The sequence below is a fragment of the Podarcis liolepis genome, assembly GCF_965112155.1.
Source record: "Podarcis liolepis genome assembly, chromosome: 8".
NCBI lineage: Eukaryota > Metazoa > Chordata > Lepidosauria > Squamata > Lacertidae > Podarcis > Podarcis liolepis.
The window spans coordinates 65,515,022-65,531,737 of NC_139560.1; the positions used below are offsets into that span (position 1 = coordinate 65,515,022).

General features: G+C 43.8%; 1 protein-coding gene and 1 long non-coding RNA gene across 2 annotated transcripts in view; both read right to left on the minus strand.

Moving 5' to 3' along the window:
* Positions 1-16,716, minus strand: part of LOC310714528 — a 332,545-nt gene that overhangs the window by 281,028 nt on the left and 34,801 nt on the right. The gene's annotated exons all lie outside the window — the stretch shown is intronic.
* BPHL (biphenyl hydrolase like) lies at positions 20-14,021 on the minus strand. The gene is made up of 7 exons (XM_083519682.1): positions 13,854-14,021; positions 11,796-11,899; positions 9,558-9,724; positions 6,413-6,566; positions 4,176-4,307; positions 1,456-1,579; positions 20-407 (listed from the first exon to the last, which is right to left on the minus strand). The coding sequence occupies exons 1-7, from the start codon at positions 13,967-13,969 to the stop codon at positions 320-322; spliced, it is 885 nt and encodes a 294-aa protein (XP_083375808.1). The 5' UTR covers positions 13,970-14,021; the 3' UTR covers positions 20-319.

Sequence of the window (16,716 nt, forward strand, 5' to 3'; positions counted from 1 at the left end):
TAAGAAACACGAGCAGTCCTTAATAGCCAAACGGCAGATTTTAATGCTCATTTAAGTGTAAAAACCCCGAAAGGTTAAGATACAGCCAAACTGTTGACATGAGAAGCATGTTACAATTTTGGTGCAATAACAGGAAGAAATTTGATTCCCTTTCTCTCCCCCATACCAGATGAAGCTGATTAAAACGGACTTAGCGTCCTGTCCACCCCATGAGTAGGAAGAGCAAAGAAACTGCTGCTTATCAATTATTATTTATTAAATTTCTATACTGCTCTATACCCATAGATCTCAGGGTGATTCAGTAACAACCGGCAACATTTCATAGAATAAATTTTTCCACCACTCTGTTAAATTCGTCTGCAAAGCGTAGGTGTAAATTATGTTTTCCTTCCGGCATCAAATGCAACCTGAAACAAAAAACAAAACAAAACACAAAACTGGATAAATTCTAGGTTAACAGGAAACACTGCAAGCATTTATTACTTAACCCTACACTCTGCCCAAGTGCATGCAAGAAGCCAGCTTGCTAGAAAGATTTTTATTTTCATATTTGGAATTGATATCTCAAAGCATCTGTGCCATAATTGATGGACATTAATGGAGGTGTCCGACTTTGATCATGCTACAGTTATTTCCCGGTCCATGCTCATCTTTTTCAAATGGATATATCTTTAAAAAAAAGTCTTTATGAAAAGAAGCAACATAATCTGCAGGACATGACTGCAGAGGAGTCATGTCATACCAAAGTGCTATGAGCTGCTGTGGCCATTTCAACATTCGAAGCAAGCACTGAGTTGGCAGCCTTATGTGCCTGTCTGACGTGGGCAAATTTGCAAACAAGTTTCAGTGAAACTTAAGCTCACAGTCTTTGTTGTTTTGCTATCTCTACAAAATTACTGGATTTTTAAAAAATGATCCCTTAAGGATTGTTTTAGCAAGGTGGTTAGCTTGAACTATGACAACATCACTGCGCTATTCATTGCAGAGCGTTCAAGACAGCTATTTTGTAGCTGCTACAGTATAGATTGCCTCCATTGTACCATGTTCCATTAAAGACTTGCAACATTTAGAGTTTAGAAACTGTTGCTAACAGTTTCTAACTTCCTAATGCCGGTGTCTAATTTTGGAAGCAGGTCCTTGAGCTTTCATCTCAAGTTACTGACCCCAGACGCTTTGCTGAATTGCGGAAAATTGCGAAATGAATTTTGTGCTGGTTCAAGTTGCTCTTTCTACTTGCGTTCAGAAATTGCATCTACTGGGCAGAAATCTTTCCTATGAGATGGATCTGTCTGCTTGTGAGTATTTCTACAATATCATGGCTGGAAGCATTCTTTCGAATGATTGTAGAAACCTGCAAAGTAGTTCGTTCTGAGCAACTGGAGAAGCTTTTTAATCTGTTCACATAATTTTTAGCTTTAGTTTCTCCTGCCCACCTCCCCAAAAAAACAGACTTACTGTGAACCCTTGATATGCTTGTGAAGATATTCAGGGTGAAAGCGTGGAACCAATGGATCTTTCTCTCCGTGGATTATTAACGTTGGGCAGTGAATATGAGGCAGCAAAGACTGACAGATACTGCCTGGGGGTGGGAAGTGGAAAAAAAGGTCAAGATAATTTCCTTATTTATTTACTTTGATATGGTAATATGCTTCACTGGGGAAATGTGATGCTAACACCACCTACTTCCTCTTGCAAAGGATGTGAAATACCGTAGTTGATTCTTCTGGCTGCAAAAAAAAAGATTTAGTAGCAACTGGATCAGTAACAGGAATTACCACAATGGGAGCAATTCCTTGAGTGCCAGTCTCTCTGATTCAGACAAAATTGCCAGGGTTTTCTTCCCCCTTCTCTCAGCATCTAGTTCTGAATTCTTAGACAACCTGTTCAAGCATGTACTGATATTTGTACTTAAAAATATGTGTCAGAATTTTATTCTGCTTTTGTGGGCAGTTTGCTTCAGTTTCCTTTTATCCCCCATCACAAGTGTCGGCACTTATAAATCTTGAGTTAAATATGTCGACTCAGCTAATGCAGTGTTCTGCACACACAATATAAATTAGGTTCCAAATAACCCAATTTACTGAGTTCTGTGACCTATACGCCACCCTGGTACCATGGAAAGAAAGGACAACATTACAAGAGTTTAAAAGATGTCCTGGCAAGGCCTGGGAACACTGAGAACGTGTCATGAGGAAATAAAACAGTGGCTAATAATCTGAGTAGCCCTAATCTCCTGATCTGCACTGCTGGGGTGTGTGTGTTAGGCTATGGTGAAGGTGCAAAGACCCATGGGGTGGGTCTTAATGGAAAGCATTAAGTGGTAGCCAGCAGAAAGGCCAGAAATGGTGTCAGATTTGCAGATTCCCGAAAGGAACCAATTCTCACATCCTTTGGCTAGGCCAGCCTGGAACTGGTGCAGCAAAATTTTTATTTCCACCTCTTCTGTCCTGGTTGCCAGAACCTGAGATGTGGTGGCTGATATGCCACTCTGCTTCTCCCCAGCTGGGACTGGGATAGTAATAATGGAGCTCTAGGTCTACGCAGAAGTCAGTCTCACTGAGTTCATTGGGGCCTGCTCCCAGGATATGTGGGTAGGAGATTGTAGCCGGAGTTGCTTTGCCCAGCCTTGCTGCCCACTCTATGCCTTCCAAGTGATTCGACCGCTTTGTCCTTGATGTAGTGAACAGCCATTAGCATTCAGAAAGTTTTTTTTATTAAAAAAGGTCTGTTTTTTTAAAAAGCTCCTCAAAATTAGTCTCGAACGATTATTGCTTTTTTAAACTAAGACTGGCAATGATTGACTTAAGCAGACAAGTGTAAGTAGGGAATGTTAATTTTTTTCTGAGAGGTGGAGTAGAAAAGCAGAAATACCTTGTGTGCAGTTAGGCAGTGTGTCATTTCCCCTGCGAAACATTCCAACAGGCTTGCTTACTTAAAAAAGCAGAACCACAAGCAAAATGTACGGATCTGGCTAGCGTGACGGTTATTTCAAGGTTGCAGAACTGTTCAAATGGCAGTTCCTCATTTGCAGGTGGATTGCCAATCCAAATCTAAACACACACACACACACACACACAATTCCTACTTTCAGCAGCTCAGAAGCTTCTTTCCCCTTGCAGGTAGCATGGTGCTTTTCCAACCACTGCCACCAGTAAAAAACAAACTTCATATGACAAGGAAGGTAAAATGACAGCTGGAGAAACGGTCTGCACTCGAAATGTTTATCCCATGGCAGCCCTGTGTCAAAAGGTAAAGGACCCCTGGATGGTTACGTCTGGTCAAAGGAGACTCTGGGGTGCGGTGCTCATCTCGCTTTCAGGCCGAGGGAGCCGGCGTTTGTCCACAGGCAACTTTCCGGGTCATGTGGCCAGCAGGACTAAACCGCTTCTGGTGCAATGGAACACCATGACGGAAGCCAGAGCACACAGAAATGCCGTTTACCTTCCCGTACCTATTTATCTACTTGCACTGGTGTGCTTTCGAACTGCTCAGTTGGAGGAGCCGGGATAGAGCAACGGGAGCTCACCCCATCGTGGGGATTTGAACCGCCGACTTTCCAATCGGCAAGCCCAAGAGGCTCAGTGGTTTAGACCACAGCGCCACCCACATCCCAAAGGAACACAGAATTGCGAGGGGAAGTTCATTCATAGCTGCTAAAGGGAGAGCCTCAGCTCTGATCTAAATAATCACTTGGTGGAACACGGCTATAATCTATGGGAGGAGTTCAGTGCCTGCTGAGGTGAATCAGTGCAAACATTTCAGCTCTGACAGGACATTCTGCCCACTCCTCAGTGCCGCTCTGGGGTTTTTCCTGATCCTGCAAGCCAATTTGGGAAGTGGGATCATGAGGGAAGAGAAGTCAAGCCTCCATTGTGCTAATGGAAGTCCTTGTGTAGGCTTCCGCTAATGGAAGGAATTAGTTAAATCTGACCCATTGTAATATTCCAGTTATTTTTAAATGATTGCATTTGTATCCCACCTTTTCCCTCTAATCACACAAAGTCAGCATTAATTTTTAAATGCTGGCAGACTCCTGGGAAGAAAGTTTGTGGATAAAGATGATTCTGAGATACAGCGATGGACAATAGTGAACTGAAATGCAACAAAACAGGGCGGAGACCTAAAGCTGATCATTGCCGGCCTCTATATCTCTTTTTAGCTGCAGGATTTCTTACCATTTGGCTTTTGTGCAAACTGGGAGATTCCATCCACCCAGGCTGCGCAGGTTTTGCTAAAGTAATCGTGGCCATACATTTCTTCCATTGGCTGCCTAGCTCTTTCACTCCATTTTGAAACATCACGGATAGCTGCGGACAAGGGAATGAAATGTGTATATTAAAAGAAGTATCAAAATCCTGTCTTATTATGAGGGAGTGGGGAAGCTTTTCCAGCCCACAGGCCTCAATCCCCTTCCATGGCTAACTTTTCAGAGCTTCGTGCCAGCAGTGGGCAGGGTCAATGCAAACTGATTCACACAATTAAACATGAATCCAGCTCTATTCTAGTATTTTGAGAGAGAGAGAGAACTTCTACCCACTTTCTCCAGATAATTTTAATACATCTTTATTATGCCCCCATTACTCATCTTTTTTTCTAGGCTAAAAGGCACCAAACATCATAACCTTTTCCCATAATGGACTGGATTTAGCCCCACTCCTAATCATTTTGACTGCACTTTTTCCAACTCTACTGTATCCTATCTTCACTTCAGTAACTAGAACTGTACACAGTATTTCAAGGCTGTCTGCACCATAAATGGGTATAAAGGCATTGGTAATTGAAAATGCAATCTCTTTTGCGAACTAGAATTTTGCCATTTCCATAGCACTTAGGATCAGCATTTAAATTGAGCTTTCCCTCGCATCCTTCAATCCCTCTCTTGCTCAGTAACTGTTAGCTGGGGCACCAACCGGGGTATAATGTTGGGTTGGTAAAAATCCAGACATAAATAGTTGTTGAGATTTGAGGGGGCATTCACCCAATAGCCCCCACGCTGTCTGCTGCTGCCAAGCCCAAACCACTCGTGTGCCAGAGCCTGAATCAGAGCCACCTGTGCACCCCAAATTTTTATTTTTAATTTTTTAAAATCCCAGACATTTGCTTTAAAACGTAAATTTCCCTCCAAGTGGCCATGTACACCCCCAATAGAGGACATGTCCTGGAATTTCTGGACGTATAGCAATCCCAGTATAATGTGAAGTTAGGATATTTTGTTCCACAGTACAGTGGTGCCTCGCAAGATGAAATTAATCCATTCCGCGAGTCTCTTCGTCTAGCGGTTTTTTCGTCTTGCAAAGCAACCCTATTAGCGACTTAGCGGATTAGCGCAATTAGCGGTTTAGCGGCTATTAAAGGCTTAGCGGATTAGCAGCTAAAAGGCTATTAGCGGCTTAGAAAAAGGGGGGGAGCGGAAAAAATCGGAACACTCGCAAGACGTTTTCGTCTTGCAAAGCAAGCCCATAGGGAAAATCGTCTTGCGAAGCAGCTCAAAAACGGGAAACCCTTTCGTCTAGCGGGTTTTCCGTCTTGCGAGGCATTCGTCTTGCGGGGCACCACTGTACTTCACTTGATCCTTACTCTGAGCTGCACTTGGCATTTTGTCATCCATTCATCCATTTTGGATAAATACAGTTCAAGCTCTTTGCAATCCTTTTTTTTTTTTTTTTGGTCTTTACTACCCTGAATAATTGGATGTCATTAGCATATTGGCTGCCTCACTGCTCAGCTTGGTCGTTTATGAATAAACTAAAAGCACCAGCAACAATACAGCAGTATGCCAAGATCTCATCTCACTGCTAGAAGCTCTCACATTTAAGTTTTTACAAAGTTTTTTTTTCATGTAGCAGCAAAATGTGCTAATGTTTAGTTTTAAATTGAATTCTTTTTCTACAGGGTTGTTAATTATTGTAGCTACCTGCCCCGCCCCCCTCATTTCTCTTCAAGAGCAATTCAACTGTTCCTTTAAAAAATATATTCTTTTTTCTTTTTGTAACCACAGTCCATGATACTTGATTCAAAAAGGCTTTTAATTCTATTTGCTGCTTATTCAACTGGTGCAAAACAATATATTTCTGATTTATCGTTAACTATTTAATGGGAAAACAGCAAGTATTGTAGGGAGCTGAAAAGATGGATAATCCATTTTCTCCTCACATATATTATGAGTACAGTGGGAAAAGATTTTCTTATAATAGACCATTATAATATTTTCATTGTAATGCATTTTTATTACATTGGAGCATTAGGTTTCACATCTAGTAACCAAGCTTCCTTTATGTCAGCTACGAATATAGCTGAATTGTGAATTCTTCGAGCTTACATTACTTCAATTTTTGAAATGTTTATGGTGGTTTAGAAAAGAAAATTAAAGAAAAACTTCAACGTACCCTTTCTACATTCATCTGATACATACCATTGTAAAGTTTCACATCCTCCTCTGAAACGCTGGCATTGGCTCCCCAAACCACCATTTTGTGGATAAGATTTGGATTCTTTGCCGCAGCAATGAGTGCTGTTATTCCACCGTCACTCCATCCCAGCAAGGAGAACTTCTTATACTTCAGTGCCTTGTTTAGTACAGGGAAACAGACTGGAAATAACTGGTTTTTACAGCTGAATGGCTTTACCTGAAGACACAAGTCTCTTCAGAAGCAACCCTTCCCCACCGAAATTTATAAGTGGTGGGAGTTTGGCTATGTTGCACCTACTAAATTTCACCTATGGTACTGGAGGCTTGCTAGATCAGGGGTTGCTACCTTGTGGCCCTTCAGATGTTGATGGTCTTGAGCACCCACCAGCTCAGCCAGAATGGCCAATGGTCAGGAAAGATGGGAGTTGTAGTCCAGCAATATCTGGAGGGTCACAGATTAGCCACTCCCATACTGTATCCTGACAACCTACAAGAAGGGTAGGCAGCTCCCTTCTTCCAGATCATCTAAAGCAGTGTTTCCCAAACTTGAGTCTCCAGATGTTTTCGGGCTACAATGCCTATCATCCCTGACTGCTGGTCCTGCTAGATAAGGATGATGGGAGCTGTAGACGTGTCCTAAGGTGAAAGACTTCTGGGAAAAGATTTATAATGAGGTGAAAAAAATGTTGAAAAATACATTTATTAAGAAACTAGAAGCCTTTCTACTTGGAATAATAGGATTGAAACCGCCCAGAAAAGATGTTAGACTGTTTTTGTATGCCACTACAGCGGCAAGACTTTTATTAGCCAAAAATTGGAAATCACAAGAGATACCAACAATAGAAGAATGGCAGATGAAGATGTTAGACTTTTTGGAGCTGGCCAACCTGACTGGAAGAATCCGCGACCAGAAAGAAGAGGAGATACATGAGGATTGGAAGAAATTTAAAGAATATTTAGCTAAATATTGTAATATAAGATAAATAGAAAATTCTTGGAAGTAATAAATAGGCTTGGGGTAGAATAAGAATTTGTGGTAGTAAATATTAATGATTAGAATATTAATAAAAGAGAATAAGATAGTAAATGAAAGTTAATTTTATTAGAAATATGATTTGGGAGAACTGTTACACAGGTGATACAATGAAATTCAGTTAGAGGGGATATGAGGAAGTCAGTTATCAATGTAACAAGAATTAGATTTGAAGAAACAAATTTTCTTTGTGTTTAGTTTATTGTTTAGTTGTGTTGTGTTAGTTTATGTTTTTTATTTTTTATTTTTGTCATATATGTGGAAAATCAATAAAAAAAATTGCGGGGCGGGAAGGATGATGGGAGCTGTAGTCCAAAAACAGCTGGAGAGCCACATTTGGGAAACCGTTATCTAAAGGAATACCCAAACCTTTGTAAAATTAAAATAGAGTAGGGATGACAGCCATCCCCTTGTGCTTTGAGTGAGAGTAGCCCATACATCTTGCCTCATAGGGTGCCAATCCTGCTAGATGCTTCCGCGAAGCACAGAGAGGCCTGCCACTTCAGTCATGATGGTTGGTGCCAAGCCATGATGGTAGGTGTGTATGAAGGCTACTAGAACATCCTCTGAGGGTTCGTTGCCACATGCTAGGGCAAGAACCATGCTCATTCTGGAGGTGGAGGGGAGATTAATTGGGTCACCAGATTGTAGGGCTAACATTATTTGCCTTAACCATTCAGGCCGACCCATCTGGTCCTCATTTTCTCTCTTCTCAATCCTCTTTGTGTTTCTCCAGGTGTTTTTCTCCAGAAGTAAGACTGGCTGTTAAGAGCTATGAGAGAAAAAGATTCGGCACCCTCTACCATGTACCGTCTTTTTCACTCTATAGGATGCACTTTTCCCCCTCCAAAAATTAAGGGGAAATGTGTGTGCGTCCTATGGAGCGAATGCAGGCTCCTTGGCTTCAGCGATAGCAACGCAAAGCCTCCGAAGCGCAGAGGGAGCGCTCCCTCCGCGCTCTGGAGGCCTCGCGTTGCTTTCACTGAAGCCTGGAGAGCGAGAGGGGTCGGTGCGCACTCTACAGGGATAGCCGCCTGAAGCCTTTGGAGCACAGCGGGAACTCGCGATGCGCTCCAAAGGCTTTGGGTTCCTTTTGCTGAAGCCAGGAGAGCAAGACTCTCCTGGCTTCAGCAGAAAGGGAGAGCTGTGCAGTGCCCCTTCAGCGAAGCGGGAGGAGAAATGGAAGGGGCTCCGTTTCTCCTGCCGCTTCGCTGAAGGGGCGCTGAGCAGAGAGGGGGAGAATTTTTTTTTCCTGTTCTCCCCCTCCTATGGTCTGGTGGGTCCTATAGAGCAAAAAATATGGTACCTCTGTAAGTTGTTTCCTTTAATTACATGCGAATGAATCGAAAGTTTTAGTGACATGCATTTTGGGTGCTAATACCTTACACTTGTTTTTGTGTTTGAATAGGCTATATATAATGGTGAGTTTTTTAAAAAAGGAATTAAGCTGAATAGTCTTTGAAAGTTACAGATAGGTAGCCGTGTTGGTCTGCCATAGTCAAAATAAAATAATTCCTTCCAGTAGCACCTTAAAGACCAACTAAGTTAGTTCTTGGTATGAGCTTTCGTGTGCATGCTCTGGTTCAGACCTGGTCTGAACAGAGACATTGGATTCTTATCTCATTATACATGACTAAACCATTTTTCACCTTCTCACCCCTTGCCTTTTCCTGTAAGACCTATTGCAGTCGTTAAGAGTCGTCAACAGGCTCATCTCAGCTATCTGCCAATCTCCCATTCCCACCACCCTTCTGAGTAATACCCCTCCCCACCTTCTCACTATATAGAAGGATCTGGCAACTTCTGTTTCAGTGTATCTGAAGAAGTGTGCATGCACACGAAAGCTCATACCAAGAACTAACTTAGTTGGTCTTTAAGGTGCTACTGGAAGGAATTTTTTTTATTTAGTCTTTGAAAGGAATAGGTTGCTAAAGCAAAAAGGAGACAGAGGTATCCTGCTACTAAACAGTTAATCATTTTCATAAAGTTTCTGAGCCACAAACCCTGAGGCTCAAGTTTTGCTTGCTGTGTTTACTCCCACAACTAACATTCTAAAACCCCAGGGAAGGAACACTTCAGTTCTCCAAAGGGTGTTCCTTAGAAGGACAAATTTACCTGCATCAAGTCCACAGCATCTTTTGCATCTCTTTCAAAAAAATCTTCAGGGAAATCTCGAAGTGGGGGGATTGACTTTCCATACCCGCGAGGATCCCAGGCTACAAGTGTGAATTGTTGCTTGTTCATAGACTTCAGCTGTGGTCCAAAATCGGTCTGGCCACTCCCTACAAAAAATAGGTGAAATAATTGCACCAAAACAGACAATCGTTATGCCCAGGGCTGTTTTCAGCCGGAACTCAGTCCTAGCACCGCTGAAGTGGACGCCATTGCCATTATAAGAGAACAACAGTGAGTTCTGGCACTTCTTTTTCTAGAAAAAAAGCACTGGTATGCACATTTTAAGTTTAAAAGGAAACTCTGCCTTATGGGTACCACCCAATAAACCAACTTTGTGTCTTTATTTCTCTGCTCAAGGAGTTACAGATCTGACATAATATCCTACAGCTACTGACCACAGTCACAGATACTCTCTTACAATGATGAGCAATTGGAAATTAAGCCCAACAGCTATATTTACAGTGGTACCTCTGGTTACAAACTTAATTCGTTCCGGAGGTCCGTTCTTAATCTGAAACCGTTCTTAACCTGAGGTACCACTTTAGCTAATGAGGCCTCCTGCTGCCGCCGTGCCACCAGAGCGTGATTTCTGTTGACATCCTGGGGCTGTGTTTGTAACCCAAGGTACCACTGTACTTAATATCTATGCCCCATATGCTTACAATCAATGGTATGAGGACACCTTTTGACCAGGGAAATGTCGCCCAATGCACCAGACTTGTTCTATGAATTGTTCTTGGTTACACTGTAGTGGCTTGGTGCAAGAGAGGTCAGGACTCATTTGACAGTTGTGGAGAAGGGGGAAATTCAACAGGTGTAGCTTGCGTGATAACTCTCATCACCAAGGAAGACCACATGGTGGGATATGTGCATAAGAACCTAAGAAGAGGCCAATGGCCCATCACAGCCAACATCTTCTTCTCATATGGGACAATCAGATGCCCATGGGATGCTCACATTGAGGACCCAAGTGCAAGATCCCTCTCCCTTCCTGTGGTTCTCAGCAGAGAAGCATTAAGGTCTCTAACTGTGCAATAGATTTCATGACTAGCAACCATCAAAAGCCTTCTCTTCTATGCCTTTGTCTAGCCCTCTCTATGTTGAAATAAGAGACGAGGCAATAGCTTTTGCGGAGAATTGAAAGCAGCTTGGAATTAAGGGCTGCTGCTCCTCACCTGCACACCTGTCATCCTCTTTTTACCTTTGGCATCCTTGCAAACACCTGTTTGACCAGAGGCAAGAAAAACATCTCTACACCCAGGCAAGCAATGCCTCTTTCAAATCCAGTTCTAGTTCTACATTCTTAAAAACTGCATATTTGGCCTAAATAGGTAAACAAACATGTAGAAGTCCGTGAACACTCCTGAATTAAATAAGTGGCACAGAAGGTGCCTTATATCTTAGTAATAATAATAATAATTTATTATTTGTACCCCGCCCATCTGGCTGGGTTTCCCCAGCCACTCTGGGCGGCTTCCAACAAAGATGAAAAATACACTAAAATGTCACATATTAAAAACTTCCCTGAACAGGGCTGCCTTCAGATGTCTTCTGAATGTCAGGTAGTTATTTATCTCCTTGACATCTGATGGGAGGGTGTTCCACAGGGTGGGCGCCACTACCGAGAAGGCCCTCTGCCTGGTTCCCTGTAGCTTTGCTTCTCACAGAGAGGGAACCGCCAGAAGGCCCTCGGCGCTGGACCTCAGCATCCGGGTAGAATGATGGGGATGAAGACGCTCCTTCAGGTATACTGGACCGAGGCCGTTTAGGGCTTTAAAGGTCAGCACCAACACTTTGAATTGTGCTTGGAAACGTACTGGGAGCCAATGTAGGTCTTTTATGTGGTCTCGGCGGCTTAGCTACAAAATGGATTACTTCTGTATGATGGCTATGCTCAATCTCCACTGTCTGAGGCAGGATGACTGTGAATCAAAAGTGGGGAAAGTTGTACTTGGGTCCAGCTGGTCTGGGTGACCACTGTGAGAAAAAGTTGGTGGACTGAGTTGTTCTTAGCTCCTTACAAGATTTTTAAAAAATCATTGCCACTCTAGAAGAGTGTGAATGGTATGAGCAAGCCTGGTTCTTGTGTATATATGTCTTATCGAGGAAAAGAACATCACCGAGAAAGACCACAAACATAAGACAAAGACCAAAGACATAAGACAAAAAGATCCAAACCTAACATTCCAGGGAGAAGCAGGACAGCGTGGCTTCCACTTCCCGTTTGCTGATAATGTAGCCGGACGCCATTCACTTCAACTTTAGCTGAGGTTACTGAAGTGCTAGAGGAAATATCAGCCCCCCCCCCAACAAATAACATTTTAGCTTTATAACACCTGAATTGGAGGATCAGACTGCCCAGTCTTACTGTTAAGACTGATGCTGTTAGTGAAAGAAGGATAAAGTGCGGTTGTTTGCACTTTAGGTACGGAAGGAGTGAAGTTGCCAAAAATTAGAAAAACAGAATTGTGCTCTGATGCTGTTCTTTTAGCAGACTGTGAAAGATTTACTCAGTGCTTTGCCAGCTTTTGAAGGAGGATGGGCCTTCAGCTGCTGGGGAATAAACAAATGAAGCATCCTCCTGTATGGAAACACAGGGTGCTGCTATCCAGCAAAATGGTTCTGTAAGTGCAAGGATTTTTGTTTATGCAGTGGACCCCTCTCTCCTTTCTTTGTGCACCCCCCCGCCCCAAATCTGCTCCAGAGGCAGGTCGGAGGAGAACTCCAGAACAGATTTAACTGCCGGGATTGTTGACTTAAAATCCAGGTACAGTGGACGCTCAGGTTGCAAACGTGATCCGTGCGAGAGGCACGTTTGCAACCTGCAGCATTCGCAACCCACAACCCCCGCGTCTGTGCACGCGCAGGTCAGGATTCGGTGCTTCTGCACATGCGCAAAGCGCAATTTAGCGCTTCTGCGCAAGCGCTGAAACCTGGAAGTAGCCCGTTCCGGTACTTCCGATTTCGGCGCGGTGTGCAACCCGAAATCGCACAACCCGAGGTATGACTTTACTCTACAAAAGATGAGGAGCAGCAGTGCGTTACTGCGACATTTGTAAACCAAATCCTTCCGCCTCATTTGATCTGAGTTTCTTCTCCCACACAGATCTCCTTACAATCCAAATTCAGAACTATCAATTACATCCCGTTGTGAAGCGAGTAATGTCACTTACTAATTGCATGCTGGTATTTTAGTTATTAAATAGGCGTATAGGTGCAGAAAAAAAGTAAAACTGAGATTTGATGCTCTTAAAGGAACGGAGCAACCATTTCGAGTTATATTAAAACATCGCTCCCAGGGTTCTGTCAGGCTCCCCTGACAGATAAATGTTGGACTCCAACTCTCCTGTTCTGGAGTCATACTTCTTTAAGGAATGGCACCCAGAATGCATAATATTCTCCTGAGCTTCCAATAAAATGCTCAACATAGCCTTGCTTCCGCCAATTCCCTTGTTTTAGTCATTATCTGCTGTTTTAGTCAGTATCTGCCAGTCTGTTGAGTTAATGACTAACAAAGGCACAAAAAGATAATGGCTCCACTAATCTAGACATTGGACTGGGGAGCGGGGAAGTGTGATACCAGCAAATATGTTTATTTGGGAAGGAAAACCGAATCGCAGGGGCAACAACTGCAATACTGCAAGCTCACAGCTCTCGCTCAGCTACTTATAGTGCATATGGTGCTTGCTTATAATCAAATCTGGGTAAGGATTCCTGTTCTTCTGCAACTGTGCTGTTTTCACAGGGTACTTTCTGGATGTCCCGTGATCATGTGATAAAAGGAGCCGTGCACTGGGCGCGGCCAGGATTTATGTTAGGGGGTGCAGAACCGAGCTATCTGCAAGTATTTTTTATTTATTTATGGCTAGGAGTTATTTCTCTTTGTTTTCCGATGTATTTCTTATCAAACAAACAAATATTAAATTAATATTAAATTAAATTAAATTTAAAAATAATATCGGTGTGGCGCGAGCAAATCTTTATGCAGAAAGTGTCGCCCAGAGAAAAAAAGTTTGGGAACCACCCGGCTGCGCGCTATGCTCCCTAACCTTCCACGTTAGGCACGCACGGGTCTCCTCCCCCGTCCTTCAACGTTCTGCCCACCGCCCCGTGGTCGTCTGAAGCCACCGACTGCGCGCGCGCACAATCCCTCCCCCGCCTTCCCGTCTCTAAGTCGCTGAGGCTGCAGAGCCTCCCCCGCCTCGTCTGTCCGCCCCGTCTCAACAGGGAATTTACCCGTAGGAAGCAGCCGGCGCCTGGGAGACCCGCAGCGTTGCTCCCCCCTGCGCGGAGCGGGAGAGCTGCGAGAGAAGGCGCCGCAGCAACAGCCCTCCGCTTCTCGGCCGAGCCATGGCCCTTTCTGGTTCTGCCGCGCGGTGGCTCCGCCTTCGCCTTCCCAAGCGAAGGACGGGGGACCGAGCGGCGGATCCTCGAAGGGTTAACAGGCGCCGATTTCACAACCAAGCTGCAGGCCGGGCAGGAGAAGCAGGGCTGGCCCTATCGTTATTAGGCAGGCTGAGGCGACCCATTTGGCGTGCGGAGGGTTTTGGTTTAGTTTTGGCTTTTAATCAGACCTACAAGCTAAACAATTTCCAAAAAAATTAAAGGGAAAAAATGGATTTTGTTATGTGCAAATGGCTTAGATACCTATTAGGTCCATAAATTACCATATAGCATATATAGCATATAGGGACGCGGGTGGCACTGTGGGTTAAACCACAGAGCCTAAGACTTGCCGGCAGTTCGAATCCCTGCGATGGGGGGGGGGGGGAGAGAACTCATTGGAGGCTGCGTCAACTAGGACAAGTTGAATGAAGCCTCAATGTTCTGGTGCAGTTTATCACAATACAGTGGTACGTCAGGTTAAGTACTTAATTCATTCTGGAGGTCCGTTCTTAACCTGAAACTGTTCTTAACCTGAAGCACCACTTTATCTAATGGGGCCTCCCGCTGCCGCTGCCCCACCACCCCACGATTTCTGTTCTCATCCTGAAGCAAAGTTCTTAACCTGAGGTACTATTTCTGGGTTAGCGGAGTCTGTAACCTGAAGCTTCTGTAACCTGAAGCATCTGTAACCCAAGGTACCATTGTATAGTGGTACCTCTGGATGCGAACGGGATCCGTTCCGGAGCCCCATTCGCATCCTGAGTAGAATGTAACAGGCGTCTGCGCATGCACGGGTCACGTTTTGCCACTTCTGCACATGTGCGTGATGTCATTTTGAGCGTCTGTGCATGCGTGAGCAGTGAAACCTGGAAGTAACGCGTTCCATTACTTCTGGGTCGCCGCGGAGCGTAACCTGAAAACGCTCAACTTGAAGCATATTTAACCCCAGGTATGACTGTACCAGCTACTAGCGCGCAGGTGTGAGAGGCGTGCTAGACTAGAGGACTGGTTCCCTGGCTACTGTTGGAAAGGGCATGCTCAACTTCCTGCACCTTATCCAGTGGAGCTCTTTATATTTATGTCTTCATTGCATTCCTAGCCCTCCTTTTCTCTAAGGGGCACAAGGCGATCCTTCCCACTTCCTAGCAACCCTGCGAGTAGCCCAAGCTCACTCAGTCTACTTCTTGGCTGAGTGGAAATTTGAATCTGGGTCTCCACAGCCCTGGTCTGGCACCCTAGGCTGGCCTCAACCAGAGCCAGGGCTTTTTCGGCTGTGGCCCCAATCTGGTGGAATGCTCTGTCACAAGAGACTAGGGCCCTGCGGGACTTGACATCTTTCCACAGGGCCTGTAAGACAGAGCTGTTCCACCAGGCCTTTGGCCAAGGGACAGTCTGACCCCCTCCTTCTGTAATCCTCATAGAACTCTAGCCCAATGGTTGCCATTAATTTGGTTCTGAATTGATTTGAGAATGTATTTTAATTAATTGATTGTGATTTTATGTAAACGCTGCTGTTTTTATTGTTGTTAGCCGCTCTGAGCCCAGTTTTGGCTGGGGAGGGCAGGATAATAATAATAATAATAATAATAATAATAATAAACTACCACACTAACTTGTTCTTACAATTTGTTAACTCTGCTAATGATGATAATAACATTTTTATACCCTGTTACAGATAGGTAGCCGTGTTGGTCTGCCATAGTCAAAATAAAATAAAAAATAAGTTAGTTCTTGGTATGAGCTTTCGTGTGCATGCATCTGTATCTGAAGAAGTGTGCATGCACACGAAAGCTCATACCAAGAACTAACTTAGTTGGTCTTTAAGGTGCTACTGGAAGGAATTTTTTTATTTTTATACCCTGTTTTCTACAAAAATACACAGGACAGCTTTCACAAAGTCTACACAACACAAAATAAGTCATGCAGATACATTTTAGGAGGCAAAATGAAACCTAAAAATGAAACAAACTAGCACATGAAACCAACAGCAGCTACAAACAAGGAGCTGTTCTAAAAAAACAGTTTAAATAATAATTCTCCCCAAGTCCCAGGATGGTAACAATGTAGATAAAACAGCTTAAAACAAATGGCAGTCACTACCAGAGTGGGCCCCAAAGTATGTATATCTTACACAATAAAAGATTAGGAGGCATGGGATTATGTGCTAGTTCCCTTGGCTCCAGTTTCTCCTGTCAGTGAGGTTCTTTCTTAACCACAATGCGAAATCAGGATTTGAGGCTGCTTCCATAGCTACCAGGGAACTTCATGGGAGTTAACTGTGGTTGCTGTTCATACTGATGTAACATAAAAGCTGCAGCTGAGATTGCACATGCGGATTCCAGGGAAAAGGGAAGAGGAAGTCCTATGGTCCCTTTGCAGCCTCATAGCCATGGTTAAGATATTGGGTATGCTACGTCTGGAATGTTTTCACACGCCTGGTCCTTTTAACTGCATATAATTCACCCGACGTGTGACCAAAAACACTACCAATACAAATCATTCTACTGTTCTGTAATCCTTCCCTTCTGAGGCCACGCCAAGCTAGATCTGAACTGGAAGGCTTTGCCATGATTTTGACAAAATATGAATTTGTTATTCAAGTATTGCACATATCTAGGTAAAGGTAACGGACCCCTGGACAGAAAAGTCCAGTTAAAAGCGACTATCTCACTTTCAGGCAGAGGGAGCTGGTGTTTGTCCACAGACAGCTTTC

Bases quoted from the DNA above. Each gene is read 5' to 3' on its own strand.
- BPHL (XM_083519682.1), bottom strand. From the start codon at position 13,969: ATGGCTCGGCCGAGAAGCGGAGGGCTGTTGCTGCGGCGCCTTCTCTCG. The intron at 11,900-13,853 runs GTAAATTCCCTG...TATTTCCTCTAG, and splicing joins GCGCCGGCTGCTTCCTACGG to CACTTCAGTAACCTCAGCTA. The intron at 9,725-11,795 runs GTTTGGATCTTT...TATTTTTTGTAG, and splicing joins GCTTCTCCCTGGAATGTTAG to GGAGTGGCCAGACCGATTTT.